This window comes from Prionailurus bengalensis, chromosome A3, assembly GCF_016509475.1.
Source record: "Prionailurus bengalensis isolate Pbe53 chromosome A3, Fcat_Pben_1.1_paternal_pri, whole genome shotgun sequence".
NCBI classification, from domain to species: Eukaryota; Metazoa; Chordata; class Mammalia; order Carnivora; family Felidae; genus Prionailurus; species Prionailurus bengalensis.
This window is the reverse complement of record NC_057354.1, coordinates 82,342,115-82,369,548: the sequence shown is the minus strand read 5'-3', so window position 1 is coordinate 82,369,548 and position 27,434 is coordinate 82,342,115. Positions and strand designations below refer to the sequence as shown.

The window sequence follows — 27,434 nt, the reverse complement described above, 5'->3', positions numbered from 1 at the left end:
TTAAAAAGAAGAGCAAGCAAGTTAAAAATGTGGTTTAGAGCTCCTCCTAATGGCACAAAGACAGAATTCTGATCACTGGGACTCTACTATAGTTCATTCAGTGAGATTGCAGAGAAAAAAAGGTAAGGAAACAGGACTGTCCTTAGAAAAGACGGTCCTAAAAATAAGCAGGGGAAAGCCCAAACAATAAAAGCATCAGTAGTTTTTTTTTTAAGTCAAAGGTAGCATTTGGCTAACATATATAGAAGAAATAATGGACGAGATTTGTGTGAGAAGAATTTTGACTTGTAAATATGCTTTGAGAAAAGAAAAAATTAGAAAGTAAAGCAAAAAGAATCCAGAGAGGCTTCATTTACAAGTAGGTTTACTTAACAGGAGGCTTTAACAGTGTCAGGAGGCATTACTACAAAGAAATAGGAACAATGAGAATAGAGAAAATCTGTGGATGAAAGGAAATGTGCGTGCATGCTGTAAGTTTATTTTAGGGAAAAGCTAAGGGTATCCACAATTATAATAATGCTCTTATATAATTATAAATATCAGTAATATAAAATATCTATTGAATGAATGGATATTTAAGCACAAAATACAGTTTGAAAGGCAATGTGATAAACTCAAGCCAAAGTTTTAAGACAGGTAAGCATTTATTATTCACAAGAAAAAAAGGAGATATATATATACACACACACATATATATATATGGGTGTATATACATATATATGTGTGTGTGTGTGTGTGTGTGTGTATATATATATTTTTTGTTTGTTTGTTTGTTTTTGTTTTTTAGAGTAAGCAATAGAGAGGAGACAGACAGAATCTCCATGCTGGGTGGGGAGCCTGATGCAAGGCTCAATCTCATGACCTTTAGATCATGACCTGAGCTGAAATCAAGAGTCAGATGCTTAACAGACTGAGCCACCCAAGATCCCCCCAAAAAGGCTTTTTTAAATGGATGCTTTTCTATAGAAGAACTGATTCAAAAGATAAATCTGAACCTGACAAGAGGAATGTTTTTATTTAGGACTAAGGGCTATAATACTTCTGCCAAAGTGGGCAGCTAACAGATAAAGATTTCCACTTGAAGATGCTGATGAAGAATGGATTTGGGACAGCAGAGTCAGAAGGCCTATCAACCAGAATTTGCTCTTGCAGTAGTGATTTCCTGGTTCGCAATGACTACTTCTTGTTAGGAACTGGCCTATTCTTATGGCTCACAGGTCAAAGCAATGGCTTATTATTCCAGCGCTAAATTGTGTAAACCTAAAGGTTTCCTGAATCCTAAACACAAGGCCCAAGTGACAATCCTTCTATCTGGTTCCGACACGGAGAGAGAACTGCTTTTCTAAAGGCCACACCCCTGGCCTCCCAGAAAGCCTGGCAAAGCAAGCCTTCACATCCCAAATCAGAGGTGCTGCATATCAGCAAAAATGAAGAAAATAAAATAGTAGCATCGCCTACTCCATCTTAAGCCAGGACTCAAAAGATGAACCTACATGACTCTGGGAGTGTGAAAGTGGGTCCCCACAGACGATCATCTCAATGGTTATGAAGAGAAAGAGGGACTGTTTCTACAATGGCTTATGGTCTCAATACTTAATCAGAATTCTCCTCTCTGAAGTTTGGAGGGTGGAGTAAAAAAGAGAAAAACCTATCTGTCAGCCCTTTCCAGCCTCTTATGAAATAGCTCTGCTCTAATAAAGTTCATATTAAACATAGTTTGATAACTGTTTTCTGGAATTAGGCATCTATTGATTTTTATAAATACAACACGAATTTTAATACACATTTAATATTGAAATACTGTCAACTTATTCGCTTTCCCATTTAGGCAGTTTTGTTAAACACGGAATTCAAAATAGGGTGTAATGAACCCTAGCTGTTTACCTGGTAGATGTGCTTGTCTTCTCTACTGTGGACATGAGTCTTGCAAATGCATCAGTCACTTTGAGGCTTGAGGTGGAGATTTCCAGCTTAGAAGTTGTTAACTCATACAACTCTGGATCCACACCTTATAGTATAAAATGATAGTCAGTGATGGCAAGCTGCAATAGGTTACTCAATTAGCTACAGTCCAAGATGCAAAAGGCAATTATTCTGTAAACATCTGAGTCTTTTCCAAGCATAGCACATCTTTAGACTACTGTAGTATTGAATTTATTTTTTACATTAGAGATTCCATGTTTCAGAGTTTTTATGAAGTAGGAAAGTACTTTAGCCTTAATCTAACATTTAGGTAGTGGCTATCACGCAATTATTTCTAAAATTTCTGTCTGCTATGGAAAACTCCCTCTATTTTAGATTAGCGATAAAAGTTATCCATGTTTCATAGAGTTCACGTTTGTTACATGACATTTCAATGTTCAAATGTACTGATTAACCTCATTTTGGAACTTCCCTCTCCCTCTCCAACCATCTTTTCTCCATTACTTTACTCCTCACCAAAAGATTTGGAAGCTAACAGGAAGTCTCAAACATGGTAAATGACTCAGTTAAATATATTCTGACCATGAGGACATGAAGCATTACTCAAAGCATCAAATTATTACTAATGATAAATTATATACCACATTGTTTTTTCTTCAGGTAAGAAGGAGGGTTAAATATTCCCAGAAAACTATAATAAAAGCACAACTTTTAGACAAAATGAAAACTGTCTCAAGGGTTAATTATAATTCTATGGTCTCATATCTGATCTTGTTTAAATAATTCAAAATAAAGATGAGGTCAGAGAGATTATAAAAGTCTATAAAAATTCTCCATCTGACTTCACTAAAATATGCACATATATTTTTATATCTCACTTGAATACAGATTTATATTAAATAACAATGACTATAAAAATACTGAAAAGAACAATTAGATATTTTTGATTCAGGCTAAATGTTGGATAATAAAGACTCAAATAAAAAACCTATTAATCCTATACTCTCTTTGGTACCAGCAAGTTACTGGAGATAAAAAGTTTAGTAGTTTCAGAATAAGAGAAAAGCAGATTGTAAGGAAGAATATCTTACAGTTTCATCAATTTTTACTTATTATTCCTAAAAAGTTCTGAAGATCAGCAGATAAAGTTACTTATAAATATAAATACTGATGTTGTAAGTTTCCTCAAGATATTTTAAGGGTAAGAAAAAAAAAATCAGGAACTGCCTTCTATTAACCACCTTTGCAGATGAGTAGCAGATGTAAAAACAGATCTCAGATGTTTACAGAAATCAAACAAGCAAAAGCAGCTTCCACAGTTATCATGTCCAACAAGGGAGGAAGGCTATAGAAAATGTTGACTCTCCCAAGTTCTTAATATTTCATTAAGGTACAGTTTCAAAATATACTTAACAAGGCCTTTTATTAGTATTTCTAGAAGTATGTAGGTTTCAATTAAAATCTAAATAATTGTAGATGCCTGTAAGGGACCAAATGAACCCAAAGTACCTCCTTCCTCCACTGTGAAAGGTTGGATTCCAAGTAACCACAAAATTTAAGCTGATGTCTAATATATAATGCAGAGTAAACAACTGCATTTCGACTGGCAACAGGAAAGTGGTAGTAAAAATTTGGTTGGGTTTATAAAATACTGGCCATTTGGCTGTCAAAGAATAAAGTGGGAAATAAAAAAGAGAGAGAGAGAGAGAGAGAGAGAGAGACAACACCCACCACCCCAGCCCAAAACAATGACCATCACAAAAAAAAAAAAAAAAAAAAAAAAGGGAAAAGTACCAGGACTATGTATTTTTCAAAAACAAGATAACTATTCTACACTAAAAATTGGAGTAATTTTTTTAATGGAAGAGTTTGCTTGTTTTTTCTTTTTGCTTTCTTCTTTTTTTACTTTACAGAACCTTAATGAGGCATAGTATAAATAACTATAAAGCTAGCCAACCAAGTTCTATGCCAACCTCCTAATTCTCACACACAAAATAATTAAATAATCGCAAGCTAAGTAAGACAAAATGACTTTCCCAGAAACAAGTCAGAAAAAGTGCAAGCAAGTGGTGAAATGGAATACTGAGAAAGGTGCGGATACCTGTAGCTTGATGGTAAGTTTTAACAAAACCCAATAGCAATAAAAAGAAGCCAAAGCAAATTTATAGTAATCAAGTTTACACAGCAGCTAGAGCATACTAATGAAAATATGGAACAAAATTATTTAAAAGGTTCCAAAGTAATGAGGACCGCATTTGAGCATGCTAATTTCACTTCTATTACAACTCTAAGCTTCTGAAACCACTTGCTCTTCTCAAAGTTGTGTATACTGAGCCTGGTTATCAGGTGATTTCTGTACTTCTTTATATGGTGAGATTATTTGTGTTATGGATGGTTTTCAACTGAGTTTGAAATGTAATGAAGAATTAAGTTTAAACCAGGTTTTAGGTGTCCAAAAATAGGACCTCATGTAAGTTACAGTATGGTTCATGACAAAACAAATCTGAGAGCAAATTAAAAATGGGAGCTTGGTATTTCATTCTTAGGAACACAGTAATGAGGAAACTGATACACAAGTTTTTGGTTGTCTTTTCTTCCCCCAATTAAGTATTAAAAACAGCTAATTAGGCTCACCCAGGTCATTTGATAGCTCAAATGTATTTAGAAGTAACTTGAGTAAACAGCAAAATATCATTTGGAAGTCAAAACCAGACACAGATTGGTTTTTCATATGCTTACAAAATCTCAGAAATAACGAAAATGATAACCAGGGGCTTAGGTTTGAGAAATCCAGTCATTCTACCAAATGGCCTTAGAACTTCCTTACAGTAGGATCAGTTTTCCATAACCAGATTTTGGAGAGGGACGTTCTGGCTTCCAGGCTCACCCTTATCTGACTTGTATGGTCTCCCCCATTTGCCACCATGGCTCCTAAACTGCTGGAAGAGGGTGGTATATTCAAGTGGAATAGAACAAAACCAGCAAATTCTCAGGAAACAGGCTGGCTGTGTAACTGACTGCTAGTGGGGATGGAGAGGGATCCTCGCTATGCATTCTGGGCATCAGCATCTATATAGCACCCCAACAGCTGTCTGGTGATCAATGGGCATGATTACCAGATCACAAGGCGGGATGACAGGGACTCATTAAAATTATATTGAATAAAATGTAAACATAAAAATGCCATTATATTTTAATCTTTTATTCAGTTAGAAAATGACAAAGTACATTAGTCCTTTGGTCAATAAACTGAACTTCGCAGGGCTGAACATTAATTTAACAGGCACTCCAGTAAGTTTTAATTTCTAGCTTTTAATATCTCATAGCATTTATACTATTAGCTTCTGTAACATTTTTTTCTTCATGGAAAACTAACAGAATACTTTCTATGTAAGAGCTACATGAAAACTACAGAATAGTTCTATGTGGGACCTATATATAACTAAGTGCTAGACTAACATTTTGGAATCTAATTATACACTTAGCAGTAATAAACAACTAACTGAATGCTAGAACTTGTAAAGGTTCTATTATCACAGGCACTACAACGTAAAGTCATCTTTGTATACTAAAATATTCTTATATCTCTAAACCTGTATTTTCTCAAATGGCTTTATAGAATATGCTTGTAAAAATAAGCATATAAAATATCACATTTTCCATTTACAGGAAAAAAAAAAAAACCCCACAAACCCCGCTCTTAACTAAGGACATTAGGGCCATTTTACTCCTAGAAATTACTTTCAGCTCTGAATATTACACTTAGAAAGCTTTCTTTAAGACACATTTCACAGAAGTCAGTTGTTATAATCAGATACTAGGAAATAACAATAGACAGATAAAAGAAAAGTATCAGAAAGATATTAGAGAGAATACAATCTACTCGTTTCCTTGTTTATAGGAAAGTCACGTGGTGTGGTCATGCTTTTTAGTAATTAAACTAGAATTGTGGTTTGAACACTCTGCTGACCTGGGATTGTGGTGCTGCTGCTAGAGCTACTGTCATCCACGGGCCCAAAGAAATCAAGGTTCAGAAGAGTGGAACCTCCACTAGCTTGAAATTCAGTGACCGTGTTGGTGGGCAGCCACACAGAAGGTAAGCCAAGGGAGGAGGGGTTATGTGTAAAAAGGGGTAAGACACACACTTGAACATGCAGGTTATAATTAGTAGTCATTACACATTTTAAAATCAACATTAAAACAATGTGTACAGTATTAGTTTTTCATTACTAAGGACATTTCTAAAGTAACAGTTTAATCCAATGTACATTTTCTCATGTACAAAGTAAATAATTTAACACTTAGTAAGGTTTTAGTTACGAGTTCAGTTCTTTCAATCAAAACTCGAAGCCATACCAGAAAGACCAAGGGGAAAGTGTACCCGTTAAAGGGAAACAATACTTTAATCTCAACCCAATATTAAGTCACTGTACATGCCCAAATCAATCTTCCTTGTTAGTAATGTTGGTTTCTAATTAATGATTTTTAAAAAGTGACAAAGTTGTCAGTTTCAGGACACACACCAATACATTAACTTGGTCTAAATTAAAATTAAGAAGGAATGTCATAACTGCCCTACCCTGATGTGCAACCTCAAGCTGTACTGTTCCCCTTTAACTCTGAAACAGTAATCAGAAATAGCATACATTTTTAAAGAAGTTGTTTGTTAATAAAAAGCATGATGATTTGACTGAATAAGACACCAGACAACAGCAAAAGGTGCATCCAGGCTTTCCTTCAGCACTGTATTCAATTGGATGCTGTCCATGTCCTAGGACCCCCAGTCTAAGGTAAAGCTGATAGAGCGACAGGTGTATTAGACAATGGCTCAAATAACTTATGAAGTGTAAGGAATAAGGGCAATTGTATCTTAAGATCCAATTAAAATTTGTGGTGTCAACACACTGGAAAAGTAGCATTTGAAAGACCCACATTACTAGAATAAGTTATTCCTTTTTTAGGATTTTCTCTTAAAGCCATGAGAGAAACCAATTATTTCTACAACTACCTACTAGTACGTTGAGATAAATTTTAGAAAAAGATCATGAAAATCATTCATTTTCCATTTGCATAATAAGTGCTCTATAAAATATTATTAAATCTGAAAACTACTTTGAGTCAATAAATATGGATCTATTTGCACATTGTTTTTGGTTATATAATTGTGCTTTGTGCTTTTTTTAAGCAGCCTCTAGCCACAAGACTTTGCATCCAAGAAAATTCCACAAATTAAAACTACAGAAACAGATTTCAAGTGAACTGGTGCTACCTAAAATATCATTTAAACTACTTAGATATTGTAAAAAATAAAGAAGCTTTTTACGTAAGATAAAGAAATCAAAATTTTACCTCTACTGCTACCTGAATTTGGACATTAATACTGTTAATAACAGTAATAGCTGTTTTGTTTTTTTTTTTTTTGAGCAATTACTATTCAGAAAGAAAGCCTGAATTTCCAAAGATAAGAATAAGAAGTTATGTTCAAACAAAAAAAGGAAATCAGCAGAGAGAAGTTTGTCTGAACTTTGTAGCTTTCTTAACTCTAGCTCTGGTGCTAGAGGCTCTACGGAGAGACGTACCATCTAAAGGGTTAGTAAGGCCACTGCTACTCCAGTCAAACTGGACGGGTGGTAGAGACTCCTAGAGTTGAAAACCAAAAAAATCAAAATTAATCAGTACAGGCTGTAGCAACGTAAAGAATCCTTAAAACAAAACAAAAAACTATTATAGCAAGATCATTAGGCAATGAAGTACCTAAAGACAAAACTGGGATAATTTACAGTTTCGGAAGATTATCTAAAAATATGAACACAAACTGAAATTGAAAAACTGACAAACAGTACAGCTTATTGATATTAAGAAAAACTGAGAAATGGAATTACTTTTATATTTTCAAACATACTTATGGACTGATTCTATGTCAAGATTTCAATCTATTCTCAAGTTACGGTTGAAAACTACTGGCTAGATTATAATACAAATATTAAAAAAAAATCACTGACTTTTTTCACTGGAGTGATCTACTTAATATTAAATGACTGGCCACTTAAAATTTCTCAGTAGATGGTCTAAAGCAATAGAGAAGGTACCATACTGAAAAGGAGGAGATTTGCGTTATCCAAGACCGAGTAACTGCTAATTAACTAGTTGTATGATCACGTGTGGTTTAATTTAACTGGTCTCTTTATGTATAAAATGAGAAAGTTTAGAGTCCAAGAGCTCTGGTTCTTTACAATTGCCCAAACTACAAAGAAAATTATGGGCCAGTAAATAGGAACTACATTTAAAATAAAAAAAATTAAATCAACTTCTCTAACTTAGAAATCACTTATAATCAGTATCAGAATTTAATTTTAAAAATAATGTACTTATAAGTATACTCAGAGCTCGTGTGCATATTCTAGGTTTTAAGATTTTGTTAATTGTCAAACACATAAATTGAGCCAATAGTACATGTGAGATAGAAGGTGGTACAAAATATTTTAAAAATGATCATTGCTTTAAGAATAGTCTTAACAAGAAAAAATTGGGATTCTTAGTTTTCTTTCTTCTTTTATTTTTGGGGTGGTATTGACAACAGTTACTGAAATAACCTGTGTTCTAGAAGACTCTTAATACCAACATGTTGCTGTCTCTTTTTGGTAGTGCTTACCACTATGCTTTATTGTAAGGTAGATATTATTACAACTTTATACTCATTTTTTTTCTGTGTAAAGACTTGTTCCCTGTAGGAAAGGAGCATGAATTGGTTATTTTTGAAAGTCTAATTCCATGATATTATAATACAATTGACTTGATAATTGGGATACCAATGATAAGCATGTTACTATAAGCATTTAGTCTTCCCTAAAGCAGGTCTGGAGATTTAGGAGGGAGGTATAAACAAAGCAAAATGCTAATATTAGTAGTTGCCAGGGGTTAGGGATAGTTGGGGGTGGGGAGGGCTATTAAAAGAATTCTTTATGGTGATAGAAGAGTTCTGTATCTTGATTACAGTGGTGGTTACATGTATTTATCCATGTGATAAAATGGCACAGAACTATACACACACATTGAAATCAAGTCATATTCCTGGTTTTGGTATTATACTATAATTAGTAAACTGTAATTAGGGAGAGAAACTGGTGAAGGGTACAAAGCATCTCCTCTATACTATCTTTGCAACTTCTTGTGAATCTTTAAAATTAAAGATTAATTTAATCTTTAAATAAAATTAATAATGCTGGTGAAAATCTAGTTTATAACCTACCTGCAAGAGTGATAAACACTTAGAAAAGATCTTTAGCTGATCTCAGAAACCATCAAAAAGCTGTAAGTATTCCAACAGATTCAACTATTATTTTACTTAGAGATCATTGAAACCTTTAGTCCTATTGAATAGTGACTGGATGGACAATACTCAAGTTTATGCAATAACAAAATTTCTGGTTAAATGGAGCAAAGCTCTTTCATTAACATGTTTTATCTAAATGATGTCAAGTAACCGGTTGCTTAGAAATATTTCAATGATTTGCTAGGCATTTTAGATTCTCATCCAGATATAGGTCATTTTGAAGATAACAGCCAATATTATAACAACGAGGTGCTAAAACATGGCTCAACATTTAGTGGAAATAAGACAGAAGTAAAACAGGACACGTTGGCAATTATAAGCTAACAAATGGCATTGCCAAGGAAGACTTCTTAAAGAGAAAGCGCTGAATGAAGCATTTTAAAACAAACTTAAGCAATGAGGTATGATTACTGTAGAGACTAAGCACTAAGGAAGAAAAGGTAATAATAAAAAGAGCAAAAACATTATATGTTAACTAAATGGAACTTAAATAAAAACTTCAAATCAAACAAAAAAAATTAAGTACCTTTAGATTTATCCTTATTTCATGGTTTTGTTGCTTTGGTAATAGCATGTTTTTTTATTTCTGTTCCTAATCACTTGTTTTTAGTATATATAGAAATATAGTTCATTTCTATATATTGATCTTACAGCCTGAAATTTTGCTAAATTCACTTATTGGTATTACTGTTTTTGTAAATTCATTGGGATTTTCTATGTAGATGGATGTCATTTGTTAATAAAGACAAAGAATACCGATTAAGAAAAAAAGAGCAACCCCCCGCCGCCACCCCCCCCCAAAAAAAACAATGGGAACTAGAAACCAGAGACTTGGGTTCTAGTCCCAGCTGTACCACTGATGTATGATTTGGGGTACATCATTTAGCCTTTCCAAATATATTCTCTTAATGTAAAAAGAGCACAGTGCTACACAATTTTTTTTTCTTTCTTCTAACTTTAAAATTCTGATTCACAGTGCACCTGGATGGCTCAGTTGGTTAAGCGTCTGACTCTTGATCTCGCAGTTCATGAGTTCAAGCCCCATACTGGGCTCTATGCTGACAGTGCACAGCCTGCTTGGGATTCTCTTTCCTTCTCTCTCTGCCTTCTCTCTCTCCCTCCCGTGTTTGTGCTCTCTCTCAAAAAATAAACTTAAAAAAAATTAAAAAAATAAAATTCTGATTCACAAATGAAATAGCCAAATCCAGAAGCCTAAGAGGAAATTTTCTAGTAGTGACTAGTTAGATAACTGCTAGCCAGAGAGCTGACTCAATTCAGCAGTGGATAAAGTGTGGTTAATGTACTGATCTTGCTAAGTAATAGGGGAATCAGTAATGGCACCATGAATGATGTGACCTTGACATTCACTGAATAAAGATTAAAAAAAAAACAAAACAACAAAAGTATCATTATTGCCTTTTGCCCACAAGCTGTTTTTTTCAGGTAAAAGTATCCTAGAAAAAAACACCAGGAACAGTTGTTAAATAAGTCATTAACCTCCTAAACAAGAGATACAATGGTATAAATTTGGAAGAAACAATAAAAATCCAATGGGTACCCAGATTGAGCCAGTTCAGAAAGCAGGCAGTCGTAATGAGAATTATACAATGATGGTAAGTTTGGAAGTCACTGTTAGTGATGCCAATAAAAATAACATAAAAGGAAGGTATGGTGTACAGTTGACCAAAAAAAAAAAGGTATTAAACAGATCTTTCCTGACACATTTTGTTGAACTTCTAGTACTAAAGGCTATGGCTGTTTCCTCTGGATATCATGACTAGTGGAAAGATGTAACAGTATTACAGCATGGCCAAAACATAAAGTAAAAATAATACACACACTGCCTGCCAGAGAATAGTGGTAAGGAATATTGCTTTACATAAAGAGAATCTTATAATGTACTTTAGATGTTTCTAAAATATTTAAAATATTCAGGAGTATGGAGCCAAGCAAAGATCATACAATTTAGTGAAGAAGGCGTGCTGAGGTGCCTTCTGATACGTGTACGAAGTCTTCAGTTTGAGTGTCTGTATGCTGACATGCTTCATGTAGAATGAAGGCCTACAAAGGCTTAAGTTGATTCAGAAATAAATTTGAGGGGCAACTGGGTGGCTCAGTCGGTTAAGCATCTGACTTCAGCTCAGGTCATGATCTCGTGGTTCGTGGGTCTGAGCCCCACATTGGGCTCTGTGCTGACAGCTCAGAGCCTACAGCCTGCTTCAGATTGTGTCTCCATCTCTCTCTGCCCCTCACCCGTTCACTCTCTCTCAAAAATAAGCATAAAAAAAAAGAAATGTGAACAACTTCGACTGGGAGATATTATTTTCACTGGCTCCCAAAAAGCCTAAAAACTTAAGCTAATGAGGATCACAAACCCCAAAAAAGGTACTTAATATTTGTGTATTTTTTAAATAAAGAGATGTATGCACTAAACTGAATAAAAGCATGTGATTAAAGAGGTTTTTTTTACATAATTAGCAAGAGACCAAGTTCCATCTTCTAGCAAAGAAGTTAGATGTGCTTAAATGCTGCTGAGAACTTCTATACTTGACTAGAAAGGGGGACAGCAGTCCTTGGATTATAAGTATATATATGGGTGTATGCATATGTATAGACACAGCAGCAGCTAAACACCTATCATGGAGCCCTGATTAACCTCCATTAAATTAATACACTTTAGTTTCCATTAAAAGTTCCATTAAATTAACATACATATTTTTTATTAGGTCATCTAAGACTTAAAGTCATTTATAATTGAATTCTACAAGAAAGATGGTAAGTATGAGGGGTGACTAGAATATAATATGTAAGATCAACTAAACCAACTAGGGGCAAAAATGACAAGTGACAGCTAACTCTGATAAAATAAGCAATAGTTTATGGGGTGCAACACAGAGAAGTGGTTGGATGGAGAAGAGGAGGAGGAGGCAGCAGGCAAAACGAGCAACAAGTGGCCTCAAGCAAGAATGGCTTCATTTTCAGTAAATGTGCCAGGTAGTCTGAACCAGGTAGTTCAAGTTAATTTCCTAATACCTCACACTGTAGGAATAAAAATGTTGCCTTAAGGTAGAAGTGGGAATGTGCTATGGGAGAAGTAATTTTGGGATCTGCTTATGTAGGGCAGGCCTGAGAAGGAAGCTAAGAGCCAGAGAACAATGTAACGACAATTAAAGGAAGAGAACTAAGGACAGATTCTACCTACGGAGACAAATTTGCCCAAACCACTTTGCCTGTTGCCAACCATCAATAAGGCCAGGCATTTTATGTTTCAGGCCTCCTTGCCCACTATTTCGGTGCTAGTAATGAAGTGGCTTCAAAGGGATGTTTAAGCTATGCTAAGTATAAACCACAGTGGTACACAGCCATAATATCAGATGTTCCTTGAAACACAGCTGAAAGGGTAGGACTTTGCTTTATGTTACTGTTTTCTAAAGTATATTCTTCAAAATTCTAGTTCAATGGGTGTTATGACTCCTTTTCCGTTGGTCCCTGTGGCCAAGTAAATTTAAGAAATAATTAAAATTAAATAGGGTTATTTACTGCAGGATACTCCAGAGACCTTAATATGTGTGTTGAGAATCTTCAAGGGTGGTTATTGGGTATGTATGAAAAATTTTCCAAACTTACTTCCCCCTGGAACCCTTCTTTAGTAGAGCATCTCTGGGGGTTAGTGTTCAAAGAACACACACTTTGGGAAAAGCTGTCCAAATACACACTTTTGTGTTAGATATAACTAAAGATGATATTTAAGGTAAAAAAAAAAAATAACATGGCAAGAATGTTTTACAAATGGTAATGTTCACTTAAAAATATTAATCTTCTAAAAAAAAATGTTTAACCAGCACTCAGTCAGTTTCTAACGATGTGGGAGGAGTAAGCAAATTTTTCCGCAGATAAAAAAGTGAGGGGGTAGGCTCTGCTATTAACTATATTAGACTGAAAAAAATTTGTGCTTAATGATGCCAAGGAGGTAAAGGATAAGAAAGACTGCTTTCTTTTCTTCTGAATCCGGAATGTTTTGTAAAAGGCCACATTATTTTCAACTTAAATAACTTTTATTCAAACTCTCAAAACAACAGTTTTTGATGCGATCAACAATTTTATTACTTAATAAAATTTGCAGGTTTCGGGGAAAACACACAATAGCAGATTTGAAGAGTCGGTGTCAATGTACCATTTCCCAATTTTTTTGAAAATCAGCACTTACCAGATTGGTATGTCAGTAATTATGATCATACAATGTTCAAGCTGTAAGGGGTTTTTAGAGATGCCTGCTTCACAAAGTCTTCATTTTATAGGTAAAGAAACTAGGGCCTAGATAGGTTTAAAGGACTTACACATAACCAGCTATTGCTCAAGTGTGCCTTTTTTAAAAATTAAAGATAGTTTCTTAATTGTATTCCAAGGGATGTTAATAAGTAATCAAAATCATGTCCATCATGAAGTCAAAATTTTTACATATTTTAAACTAAAATTTATACTTAAGGGAAACACTCTGGACGTATGTGTGTATACATGCATAAATGTATCAATACACAGATATTTTTACCTGAAATTGGTCAGATGTACATGTGTTCATTTCTGGTGACATGGTGTTTGTCTGACCAATGGAAGCGATTTTTTCTGCAGCAGATAGTGGTTTCAATGGTTCCTTGGTGGGTTCTAACATACCCTGAAAAAGGCATATTAGCCATTAATGGGGAGGGGGAGAAATCAACTCAAACTTCATGAGAAAAATCAATGTAGCACAAAGTAAAAACCCAAGTCATTTGGAAAGTGCTAAAGACAAAAAGGAACTACTGTTAAATTTTGTTTAGAGAAAATTTTATAGCACTGTAGTGGAAAATGTTTTACAATAGTACCTTTGGAATCCAAACTTTTGAAGCAAGACCTTGTATTTTAAATCAGATTTGTTTTAAAGTGCCTAGTTATCACTGTTATACAAAAGCATAAGCAATTTGGAATGCCAGGGGTGGGGAAGAGGCAAGCACAACAGTATATAGTATGCAGGCCCTAAGAATCCAACACTTTTGTGACGTTTCAGACACTGAAACAGAAAAGGACATCCTTTGAACCCATTACACCATGGTGGTGCTTGGAGAAGTGAGAATTCTAAAACACACCATCTAGAGAGTGGCACTCTTGGAGGGGCCAAGATGATGGAGCAGCATAGAAGTTCTCTGCTTCTCTCGTCCCTGAAATGCAGCTAGATTAGCATCGAACCATTTTGCACACCTAAAACACATCATCTAATGTGATGGGGTCTACAGCTTCAATGTATGTTTAGTATTTGAGCCTATCACCACTAGAGGATGGGAGCTCTCATACTTAGTTCCTTGAATTGGCATAGTAGAGAAACAGCCATTTCAGAGGGGAAAACATCTTACATGTTCCACTACGTGTGTTAAAAATCTAACACACTTTTTGAGTAAGAAAGGAAGGCACTGAGGATGGAGGTAGAAATAAGGAAAAAAAAAAATCAGCAGTTTGCATCAATACTCTACCAAACACTACTAATAATGGGTAATCATCCAGGTTAATGGCCTGCCAAAAAAAGTTTTAACACATTTTAAAATAACACTTGATAAACTCTTGAATATTTATCAACCAGACTACACAAAAGTCTCCCTTTACTGGGGGGAAAAATATCAAAACTGCTAAGACAGCTTTGTAAGGCTAGAATCTGTAAAATCCAACCCCCCCCCTCTTTTTTTGTAAGATTCTGTAAATTTCTAAAAACAAGTTTTCAGGACAATCTCTCCTCTTTTCGTGTAATAGGGTATATGCTGGGGCACCTGGGTGGCTTAGCTGGTTAAGCGTCTGACTCTTGGTTTGGGCTCAGATCATATCTCACGGTTCCTGAGTTTGAGCCCTGTGCTGCGCTCCGAGCTGACAGTGCAGGGCCTGCTTGGGATTCTCTCTCCCCACTTCTCTTCTCTGACACTCTCCTGCTCGTCCTCTCTCACGCTCTCTCAAAATAAACTTAAAAAAAGATAGGGTACATGCTAACTAAAGCAATTTATAGATGCAATCTTTTTCTTTTTAAGTTTATTTTGTGTGTGTGTGTGTGTGTGTGTGTGTGTGTGTGTGTGTGTGTGAGAGAGAGAGAGAGAGAGAGAGAGAGAGAGAGAGAGAGAGAGAATGAGAATGAGAATGAGAATGAGAATGAATATCCCAAGCAGGTTCCATGCTGTCAGAGCAGAGCCCCACGCAGGGCTCAATCCTGAGAACCATGAATTCATGACCTGAGCCGAAATTAAGAGTCAGACGCTAACCACCCAAGTGCCCCACACAAATTCCATTCTTAACGATGATATTTTATAAAAGGCTTTCCTCCAAAGCTTGAATGAAAATAAATTCGTGGTCTGACTCATCAGCATATACATTCTGCACGCTTTCTAGTGTGCCCTTATGTAAAGAGACCATGCATTCAGCAAACAATTACCAACCTTAGCCAACTTTTCTAATGTCAACTATTACTTAAATCAGTGGTCCTCAAAGTGGTCCCCAATCAGTAGTTTTTGCATCACCTGGGAACTCGTCAGATACGTAACCCACCCCTACTGAATAAGAAACTCAATGGTGCCCAGCATTCTGTTTTAATACATCTTCCAAGCAATTCTGATGCATGTTTTTTATAAAGTATTTTTTTAATGTTTTATTTTTGAAAGAGTGAGAGCAGAGGAGGGGCAGAAAGAGAGGGGGGGCAGAGGATCTGAAGGAATCCAAAAACACAAACACATCCTTGGGCTGAGGATCCAAAGTGGGCTCAGGCTCTGCACTGACAGCAGCGAGCCCGATGCACAGCTCAAACTCACAAACTGTGACATTATACCCAACCTGAAGTTGGATGCTCAACCGACAGAGCCACCCAGGTGCCCCAATTCTGATTCATATTAAGGTCTGAGAACCAGTGACTTAACTGACTACTTCAGGTACTACTGCTTCCGATGAGACCAAAAGATACTGAACACCTTATCTGTGTAAAGCACCATGGGAAAAATTCAGGTATAATTAAAATCTGAAACCAGATATGAAAAAGAATGTTTCTAAACATAAGGCATCATAAAGATGGAGGAGGAGAGATGTATTCACTAAATCAACTTTGGTATTAAAAGCTTATAAAAATGGTAGAGTTATTGCTAATAAAGATTGTAATTAAGGCAGAAAAATAAAGCAAGAATATCCCTCTCTAATTCCTCACAAAATTTAAAGAACTGGCTCATGCCTGAGCCTACACATAAGGATTAAGTAGGTTACCGCCCCCAGTGTGCTGAATGAAAACTCCTACAAATTAAATTCATACTTTCTACCTCAGTATGTGACAGTAACACCAACCACCTCTAGAATGCTACTCCTTGAGGAAAAAAGAAATGCAAATAACCAAAGGTTAGAGTATGTCCTGGATTATATTTACCCACAACAGCAAACAGTATAGGGATAATCAAGGTGTTTTGAAAATACAAGGTAAGTTACATTTGTAAAGGAGAGAAACTGATAAAAAGATTCAAGCACAGGTTTTTGTCTAATTCCACAAAACTACAAAAACAAAACAAAGTAAAACATTTCAATTCAAATCAATAATTAGGCCTTATTCATGGAAAAGTTTTGTAGATTAAAAAGGTCAAATTTCACAGCAAATTCATTTTTGCATGCACATAAGGTTGTATAAATTCCATACCAAGCTATATTTTTCTTTCTTAAACATTCTTCCTTGTTTTCAAAAGTTATTGGTGAAAGAATTTAATTCACCAATAACTCAAAGACACACCAAAAAACACAAACACATCAAACTTCAAAGTGTGACTGAGTCTTGAGAAGGTACAGAAAGAAAATTCCTCAGTTATCCTGGACTACCTGGCATATCTGAAAAAACAAAATTCAACATATTTAAAAAATTAATGGAAAAACTGAGGACCGATTATGGGTCCTGGCCCATTTTCAATTACTATCATTTGGTATTCCCAAGGTTTTAGACACATCCATTCATAGCTTCAACAGTGCATGATTTAAAACTGATCACAACTGGGTTACAACAAATGCTATCTAAGCCTTCAAATACTTCAGCTTCCACTTTTTAAAAGCAAATTTAGGAAGAAAAACAAGAAGGAAAGAAGAAAAAGCAAGACCTCTAAAGGTACATTTTACAAAGAGTTATGAGCACTATATAACTAGGATAAAGATAATCTTCAATCTAAAACAAAACAGTGTCTTTAATTAATACAGCAAGATGTCCTTAAATCAAGACTTGAAGGGATGAGATGAAAAAGGATATTAATACTTATTCCCTTAATGTTCCCACACTAGACACCCCTTAAAATATACTTTCCACATCATGCCACGTAAGATAATTTTATGGAATGAATGCAGCAATGATAAATAGGTACAGGGACATTTTGTACTTACCAATCCTGCTGCATACATGGGCACTATAACAGGCTGCTTCTTGTTACCCGTGAAGAGCTACACATGTGTGTTAGAGAAAAAGAATGTATATTCAGAGAATGAGATGTCATACACTGAAACAGTTAACATGTTATTGCATACATTGTGAAATATAAATAGAAGAAATTGTTAAGTTGCCCATATGGGCTTGTATTTTGGATCTGTTACTACAATTCCTCTATTTTATAGTTAATGAAAAACATTACAAACAACCTTTTCTAAAAGTAAGAAATATTGACTGGAGAAAAATTTAGATGCATTTATGTTTAAGAGCTGGCATATTCAAAATACATGAGCATTTAAGCCAACTAACATTTATTTTTCTGAGGAACTAGCTTATCACAGCTTGAACAAAAGTGTAACAGAATTTAAAAACACCCATAGGTCCACTAAAGGATTTTCCAAGGTACTAACAAAACTCACAATGTTTCGGGTGTCTATTCCCAAGGAGCACAAAAGCTTCTTGTTGCTATGGGAGCCACCCCACTGATATCTCAAGCCATGTGCATCGTGGATGTCCTGTAGCTCGGTCCACACATCCAGCAGTTCCCTGCAAAGGTCATGATGAAGCCATCAACAATGGGTTACTCAATAGCTTTCACCATGAATCCTAGTTTTAATGTGACTGTGAAATATTATACATTCCAGTTAATCTTGTGTTTAACATGAGTATACAGCTATTTTCTGAATAAATCAACTGCCATTAAAGTAGCTAGTAGCTAAGCTAAACTCATTTGAAACAGTATGTCAGTAATCAACCAAAATTTAGCCTGTATGATTTTTCAATTGTAAAAAATATTTTTTTTAATTTTATATTTTTTTAACATTTATTTATTTTTGAAAGACAGAGACCACAAGTGGGGGAGGAGCAGAGAGAAAGGGAGACACAGAATCCGAAGCCAGCTCCAGGCTCTGAGCTGTCAGCACAGAGCCTGACGTGGGGCTTTAACTCACAAACTGTGAGATCATGACTTGAGCTGAAGTCTGATGCTTAACCGACTGAGCCACCCAGGAGCACCAAACTTTTTTTTTTTAACGTTTATTTATTTTTGAGAGAGCATGAGCAGGAGAGGGGCAGAGGGAGAGGGAGACACAGAATCTAAAGCCGGCTCCAGGCTCTGAGCTGTCAGCACAGTGCCTGACATGGGGCTCAAACTCACAAACTATGACATCATGAGCGGAAGTCAGACGCTTAACTGACTGAGCCAACTGGGCACCCCTTAAAACAAAAATATTTAAGAGGAGGAAAGAAATCATTCAGCATTCCACCATATTACTATAGCTATTTAATATGCTTTCTCTTTGAGTCTTGATCCACAAACACACAACTGCAATTACAGCAAATGCATAATTTTGTATTCTTTTCTCAGATTTTAAGCATTTCCTCATCTACATGTATACATTTTCCAATGGTCATGTAACATTCTGTTAGACACATGCATCATTATTTGACCACAACCTTATAGTTTAAATAAGTTATTTTCACTGTTCATCTCCTATTGTTAGTAAGGCAAATTATCTTCCTGTATTTTACAGTGTATTTTGTTGTAGAGTTGTGTTATTTCCCAAAATGAATCTCTTGGAGAGATTTCTGGGTCTAAGAGTATGAACTACTGTACAACTAGCATATTTTTAAATAACACATCTAAACAGTTTTAAGATGGTAAAGCATAAACCTTTTTGTCCCGTTCTCAGAAATCACCCCCAAAAAACCAAGAAGCAAATCATAATCTCCATATTAAAAAAAAAAATCAGGAGATAACTAAAACTTTGCACCACAAACTTTGGAGGTCACAAAGAGGATGAAGGAGGGACTTGTAGAGGGAGACAATATGTTCAGAGGTGGAGTAATGAGATGCAAAAGTCCAGGAATAACTTTGAAATTAAAATTAGATAATCAATCTAGCTCCTCTAACATCTAATAATTAATAGGAGTTCCAGAAAGAAAACAATGGAGGGAAAGTAACTGTATTGGTATTATATTAGTAATTGTCAATTCAAGAGAACTGCCCAATACTGAAGGACAGAAGCCTCCAGATTGAAAGGTCATATACCTAGTGTTCAGTCCAATTAATAAAGACTCATATCAAGATACTTCATTGTGAAATTTCAGAATACCCACAACAAAAAAATCCTAAATTATAAATTTAACATAAGGGTAGAATAAAAATTTTACTACCCATGTACCTTTATTTCTCAGGAGGCTATCAGAGGATGTGCCCCACCAATATGGGCTCTAAGTGAATGGCAATCCCAAGATACCATGTTTAAGAAGCCTAGATTGAATCCATCCCAAATTGGGATAGAATGGTGGAAGGCTCAGGGAAAAAAAAATGGAATGGCTAGCCTGACAGGTTTGATCATAACCTGGAGGGTAGGAAAAGACTGAGTAAATGAAAAAGAGAGGCAACTATTAAGTCCAAGAAGAAGCTTACTATAATGGAAATAGTGGCTTAGCAATAAACACTATTCACATGATTAAAATAATGAAAATACCAAATATCAACTTAACAAAAAACCATGATGTAAGTCATACAGGGAAGATGAAGGGAGGAGAAGAGCACATGTAAAGTCTAAATTCACACTTATCATACTCAGAAGTCAAAAGAAAATATATAAAATCGACTGAGGAGAGTAAGGATTTAGAAATATTTGAAAAAGCGTTCAAAAATGGAATAGGGAGGTTTTTTTTGTTTTGTTTCAGCACAATATGATTTTTTTAAACTTCAACACAATGTTACAAGAACATTTTAGAACCCTGATGTTTTAAGGTAACTGTTGTTCTAATTTATAAGGTTAAAACTAAAGAACATACATGCTATCTAAAAACTGTCTACTACTTACCCACTTTCAGCTAAGGCCTCTCTTGTTTTTATTGGGAAGGTGCTTGTTTCCAGCAAGTGCTTCAGGGAAGGAACTTCTTCTTCAGTATCAGGGATAAATATTGAAGGAAAACATGCTTCGAAAATTCGCTCCAGGCGGTTTAGTAAAGCTGTCTGCATCAAAACAACCCCCCCAAAAGTTTAATTTCTCTAATTTTAATGATTTTAGTTTTATCATCATCAACACACATACACACACACACCTCTGACCCCACACCCTGTCCACTACTACTGGAGAGGGAGGTTCACTATCAGTCAGGTACAGGAAGCACTAAGTCAAAGGAGCATAACTACTTGCAGAACAGATGCTCTAAATGATCACTTTAAATACTCATGGTGATACAGTGGCGACAAGTAAATGTAGTTATATGCCAAGCAACATAGCTGGTACTTTGCAAACATTACTTTATTAGTCTATTAAAAAATTCAAAGAAGAAATTAACTACTCAATTGTATAATGAGAAAGCAATCGCAAAGTGTGAATTATCTACCCAAAGCAAAACCAAAACCAAACAGCAACATTCATAAAAGCAGGCGGCATTCATGTTCTATCACGGGATGTTCCCTACTACCACCCATGTTTAGGAACAATTAAATTGAAGGTTTGTGAAAAGTATTATGCTATCATAGTTGAAGAGAACTTTTTTCTTGAGCATAAAAACATTTGAATTTTAAAAGACTTTTAGAAATATCTCTGCTGAAAGAACAAAGTAGGAAAGAATGTCTTATTTTTACTAAGAAAAGCAATAGCTCATTTTTCATTTTGATGATCTGTGTTATCTTTTAAAAATCCCACTTCTTTACTCTTCTGTGGTGTATACAGGTGTATTTTTGAATAGAACACTGCCTTTCTTCCAAGAATGGATATTCCCTAGAGTATTTTTACTGAGACCACTGGCATTTTGAAGTATTTTCTTTAATTAAAATTTGCTGAATTTATATTCACTTACACTTTTTGGGGTACTACTAGGTTATTCTACATGTGCAGCCCACAGTAACTAACATTTATCCCCACTTTCCTAAGTGTATCTCAGACACATGTAAAATATTTTCAACTTAACTCAATTTACCACTTAAACATCAAATAGGAATACAAACTGTTAAAGACTGTCGGAAGTGTACTACTGAAATGCTATCGAGTACACAAGAAAATGCCACATCATGGTGGTATTTCCTGCCAAGTAACAAAGACAAGTTAACGCTTGACTTCTGTTGTTTAGCACAGTCAGCAAACAGGAAAATGAAAAACAAAAGGAAAATATCTTCCAGATTTTCCAATCCAAAAATCTCTTTTGGAAGCAGTATCAGAGCAAAAACTTAATGCATAATTAGTCTCAGGGTACTCTTCTGCTATCTCTACAAAAGTTATTCTAACACCTTCATTATATTCATGTGTGTGATATGGGAAAAGGTTCTCAGTATCAATTATGAAACCTACAGTAAAGAGTAGACTCAAGATCCCAAGGCTCGTGAAACTTGAGTGTGTCAAGGGGACCGGCACTTACTTGCTTCAACAGAGGGAATGGACAGACATTACTTTTAGAGGGATCAGATAACCATCTAATTGGAAACATGATGAGCACAGGCTCCTTTTGGGCAGACAAGGTAAACAAAAACTCACATATGACCATATTTTACTTCTCTGTAAATTAAAATTGAATCTCTCTCGTATCCTCTTTGTTATCCTTTTCGTGGGAAAGAAAAAATATTTGTCAAAAGAAGCAATGACCCCAAAATACATTCAGTCATTTGGGCAATATTACATCTAACTACCAAGTCTTAGGTACGACAGTGAGCAAATTCTTAAAATGAGTGGAATGTATGTGAACATTACATTCACTTCAAGTTTTTACATCTTCCCCCTCTCATACAGAGTATAAATTACATGGGAAATTTAAAAGACAGTTCCATTTGTCTTTAAGGTTAGATATTACATTCGATTGCTTCAAATATTTTGTTGAATGAAGTAGAGCAAGGGTCAGAATTTTTTTCTATACAGGGCCAGATAGTAAATATTTTCAGCTTTGCACCAGCCATAAACAAGTAAGTGTGGTGTGTTCCAATGAAACTTTATTTACCAGAACAGGCGGCCAGATAGAACAAGCCATAGTTTGCAGATACCTGTGGTATGGCAGTAAATAACAAAGATTCAAATAATCAGAACCCACTAACTGAAAAGCACCACCCACCACAAGGAGGAACTCTAACAATTTAACAAGAAAGCAGCTAACAGAATTAAAGATTTTGATGAAAATTTAATTTCCTCTGACATTTTGCTTTAAAAGTACATCGATTTCCAACTATCAGACTATTTCCAACTATGAGACTAGTCTGATAGAAGGGAATCCTCTAGAAAGAGTTCCATACTAATATTTTGTTGACGGTAATAAATGCCAAATTTCATTTGCTACTAGTCAATTCCAGTAAGTAAATGGCTGATGTAACTATAATACTTCAGTGGAGGACTGTGGACCCAAGGGGCTGAGACTCCGCTTCTGGATTTATAAACTGGAGATATCAGGGGCAACCTTACAGGGTGGGTGACAAGTTACAGGATTAAATACTTGGCACCCAGTGTGTGCTCAAGAAGTGGTAACTTTTTCTTACTACTATTGTTATTGTACAGATGATATGCAGAAACAGAGTGGCCTACCAAGGAATAAAGTAAATGTCAAAACTAGATTCAAAGCTCACTAGGGATGTTGCTCTACCACTACTTGGCATTCTAAATCATTAAGAAAATATTTGTCTCAGACTATCAATTTCTACATTATAACAAGAAAATACAAATTTTTGCACCTTCTCCAAGACCCTCCAACTTAATTGGAAAATAAGTACCAATTTAAAAACGTCTATCATTAAGAACCACTTTTATAAATAGAATGTGTTACTGCTACTCCTTGTGGATTTTAAACTTTGGAAATTGGTAAACATTTTGCTTGACATTTTGGCATTTGTGACTCAAATCTTGATCACACTATAAAATGCAAAGTGTGCAAATCACACGTTGGGGATGTTTGAGTGTTTTACTTCCCAAGAAGCACAATAAAGTTACAAGTTCAAAATGTAATGGAACATAGTCCAAGGAACTTGGTAAGTAGAACAGGTTTAAGAACATAGCTAACATAATGCTCGAAAGAGAAATTAAACAACCCACCACAACAGTCTCTCTTGTGACCAAACAGAAAGGTTTCTTTCAAGAAACCGATTTTCTAAAAGACTGTAATCACACAGTAAATTAAAAAAAAAAATTGTTTGAGATATTTGAGACATATGAGCACAAGATAAAAGTTATATATGAAAACTGTGATATTGGTAAAAGTTTTTAATTATTAATTTTAACTGTTGTAATATCTATATAATTTTTTTCCTCAATAGTATTAGCCATGGATAGTTTAATACATACAATAGCCTTAAACCAAATCAGTAATAAAATTAATACCACATCAACACTAGGGTTACTGAAATGAATTATTATTTAACTTGGATTTATTCTACTGTGTAAGAGTAAAAAATAACTTTATATTACTCTACCTAATAAGAATTCTTGTTTCTATATAGATTGTATCCAGCCATAAGAGGCAAGCTACTCCTAGTTTTGATTAAATGGGGATACTACACAGTTTTGAACTCCTTGGAGCAGACTGACTCAAAAAAAGATGTGAATTTAACAGTAATGTTTATTAACACATTACAGTACATGTGGACTTGTATTAGATGTAAAATTCTAAAATATTTATTTTATTATTTGGAATTAGTGGTAAAGTCAGACTGGCTACGCTCTAGTTTCCCTCAGCAGATAAGGCAGCATATGGAAAGCAAACAATATCAGTACAGCCTAGTTCAAGAAAGTGAAAGATCAAAAGATGTCCTCTGAAACCATCACAGACAGCAAAAGCTTGATACAGTGTGTTATGTTTTTCATTTAATGCTTATGCAGTGCTTATCACATGCCAGGCGTTATTCTAAATGCTTTATGAATATTAGCTCACAGAAGAACACAGATGAACCATCAGAGGGAAGTAACAGTAATCTTATCCCCATTGTCTAGATGAGAAAAACGGAGCACTAAGAGGTTAATTTGCCCACAGTCAGATGAATATTACATGCTGAATCCTAATCTAGGAGGTACAGTTTCAGAGTCTGTGCTCTTAAACACTAGATTATGTTGCCATCAAAGCAGTTCGAAGCTCAATTTCTAAAAATTATAGGAGCTTTGAGGGTGGGGACTATGTCTCACTTCGAATCTCTAGTACTTAGGTTCGTGCATATAGTGGATATAAAAATGTTAGCTAAGTCAGTGTGCACTTAAAAAAAAAAAAAAAGCACTTCACCCTTATTTAAGACTGCAGGGGGCATGTTTGTTCTACTTATGAAAGTAGATCTTATTATAAGCCATCTAAATCATTTTTGTACATAGATTGGATATATTTATATAATTGTAACAAGTATAAATAACCAAATGCCTTTATGTTCTAGGTACTATGTTTGATACTTACATATGTTACTTTACTAATCTTTAAAAACAAAACAAAACAAAAACAAATCCTGAAAGGTAAGTATTACTGTTTCCACATTATAGATGAAACTAAAGCTCATGGAGATTAATTAACCACAGTCTCATGTTGGTATGGTACACAGCAAGGATTTGATCCCAAGTCTGACTCCAAAGTCTCTTTTCACCAAATCATGCTTTTACCCACTTTTTGTGGTCTTTCAAACATTTGTAGCCATTAGGTAAGAGATTCAACTGTTAACTGCTGAGGTGATGACCACACTTAAAGCAATTATTTCATCTATATAATTCATAGTTTTTAACAAAGCAAATTATAAATTTTTACTAAAGAGTGAGAAGGTAACAAGTACCCACACATTTAACATACTAGTTAGCTGAGGTTACAATAGTTTGCATAGCAAACTAAATAAAATAACATTCATATCAATTACCTTTTATCTTTTTAAGAAGTTGGGATTAAAAAAATGTTCATTGGGGCACCTGGGTGGCTCAATTAAGCGTCCAACTTTGGCTTAAGTCACGATCTCCTGGTTCATGAGTTTGAGCCCCATGTTGGGCCCTGTGCTGACAGCTCAGAGCCTGGAGCCTGCTTCAGATTCTGTGTCTCCCTTTCTCCCCCTCTCCCGCTCAAGCTATGTCTCTCTCTCTCTTAAAAATAAACACCTTTTTTTTTCAATTTTTATTTGAGTGATCGAGCGAGTGGGGGAGGAGCCGACAGAAAAAGGGAGAGAGAATCCCAAGCAAGCTCCACACTTAAGTTCAAATTACGACTGTGAGATCATGACCTGAGCCGAAATCAAGAGATGGACACTTAACAGACTGAGCCACACAAGCGACCCTCAATTATTGCCTTTTAAATGCTTTTAACTTCAAAGCCAAAGAGGAAAAACAGTCATCAGTTCTCTCTTGAATGTGGAATTAGAAAACTGGTGGTTGGTTAGCTGAATACCCATGCCTTTCAATTCACACATGTAGCAAATTCTCAGCCTGGTGAACAGCCTCACGTCTGGCCATTACACGTTTTAAGAACTGGGGGCTCTGATAAATGTACGGTTGAAAGTCAAATGCTATTCAAGGCAGGTGCCAGAGTCCATTTTATTTTCTCTATTCATGTCCAGAGCTAAGACAAAGGAGAAGAGCATGGTGCTCAGAAGAGTTCCTAACCTGTCAAAACTATTCTGAGAACAGAAACTAGCCCCAAGCAGTAGCCAGAACTCGAGATACTCTCACACAAATTCTCACTTGCCTCCAATACTTTCTGCCATTCACCAAAAAATGCAGTTGGCATCACTATCTCTTGCACCTTTACAGACCATTTTCCAAGAAGTTCATTTCTGAGGTTTTTCAGTAGCAATATTTATTGAACACTTATGTGCAAGAGAACGTGGTAAACACACTGACACGTACGATTTTATTTTACTTTCAGAGTAAGGCATTTTAAATAAGTACTATTATTATTCTCTAAATCTAAGGTTCAAGAAAGTGACTAATACAAATTAGTGTTGAAACCTAGATCTGAATCTGGCAGTATAACACCAGAGCGTTGCTTTCAAGCACTCACTGTATGCACCCAGGGCCAAGGCCTAAGGCCCACAGTAACTTTAGGGATTCATGAAAATGTTTTAATAGCTAATATTAATATATTCATCTTTACATCAAGTCATAAAATAGAATTTTAAATATCTTTTATGGGTAAGTCATATAAAAGTCATATGTGGCCCTGGCTATATTGCTCTCAAAAGGTACACTGGCTTTTATCTTTCCCAATTTTCTCCTTTTCATATATTTGTTTTCCTATCAGGGTCCTTTATTACCTTCAATGTCTCTATAATAACAATTATTACTTTTTCAAACCAGGTATGATTTCTGGGAAAGCACAAATGCTCAGCTATCCAATGGTTTAATTCATCAATGGGGGCAAAGCATTATGTATGAATTCACTTATGCTCATTCTCAGGTCTGTCGTATCTCCATGTTTAGGGCAAAGGTATATAAGCAGCCGTTTCATTTTATTCACTGATGCAAACAAGTCATATTATTAAATGCAGAGTTTACCAACTGGTAGGTCCCAGTCACAAATACGTTATAAATCTCCCCTAAATCCTGAATGCTACACAGGGAAAAATGGCACTCCCTCTTATTAAATTAATGTTATGTGTCAACTTGACTGGGCTATGTGCCCAGACAACTGGTCAAATACTGTTCTAGGTATGTGTGTGCAGGTGTTTCTGGATAAGATTAACATCTGAATTGGTAACCTGGGTAAGGCAGATTGTCTTCTCTAATATGAATGGGCCTCATGCAATCAATTGAAGACAGCTTGAGGACTGTAGTT

At 35.3% G+C, this 27,434-nt stretch overlaps 1 protein-coding gene across 5 annotated transcripts in view; it reads right to left on the bottom strand.

Annotated features, from left to right (window-relative positions):
* AFTPH (aftiphilin) overlaps window positions 1–27,434 on the bottom strand; it is a 67,152-nt gene that overhangs the window by 6,250 nt on the left and 33,468 nt on the right. For 2 of the 5 annotated variants that reach the window (XM_043603508.1, XM_043603509.1), the window contains 7 exons: window positions 20,546–20,697; window positions 18,125–18,251; window positions 17,663–17,719; window positions 13,806–13,928; window positions 7,503–7,563; window positions 5,894–5,977; window positions 1,885–2,008 (listed from right to left, as the gene is read on the bottom strand). In XM_043603508.1, the coding sequence (XP_043459443.1) occupies window positions 1,885–2,008; window positions 5,894–5,977; window positions 7,503–7,563; window positions 13,806–13,928; window positions 17,663–17,719; window positions 18,125–18,251; window positions 20,546–20,697 (728 nt within the window). Of the gene's footprint in view, window positions 1–1,884; window positions 2,009–5,893; window positions 5,978–7,502; window positions 7,564–13,805; window positions 13,929–17,662; window positions 17,720–18,124; window positions 18,252–20,545; window positions 20,698–27,434 lie in introns of those variants that run through there. The other 3 variants (XM_043603510.1, XM_043603511.1, XM_043603512.1) reach the window with 2 other exon arrangements.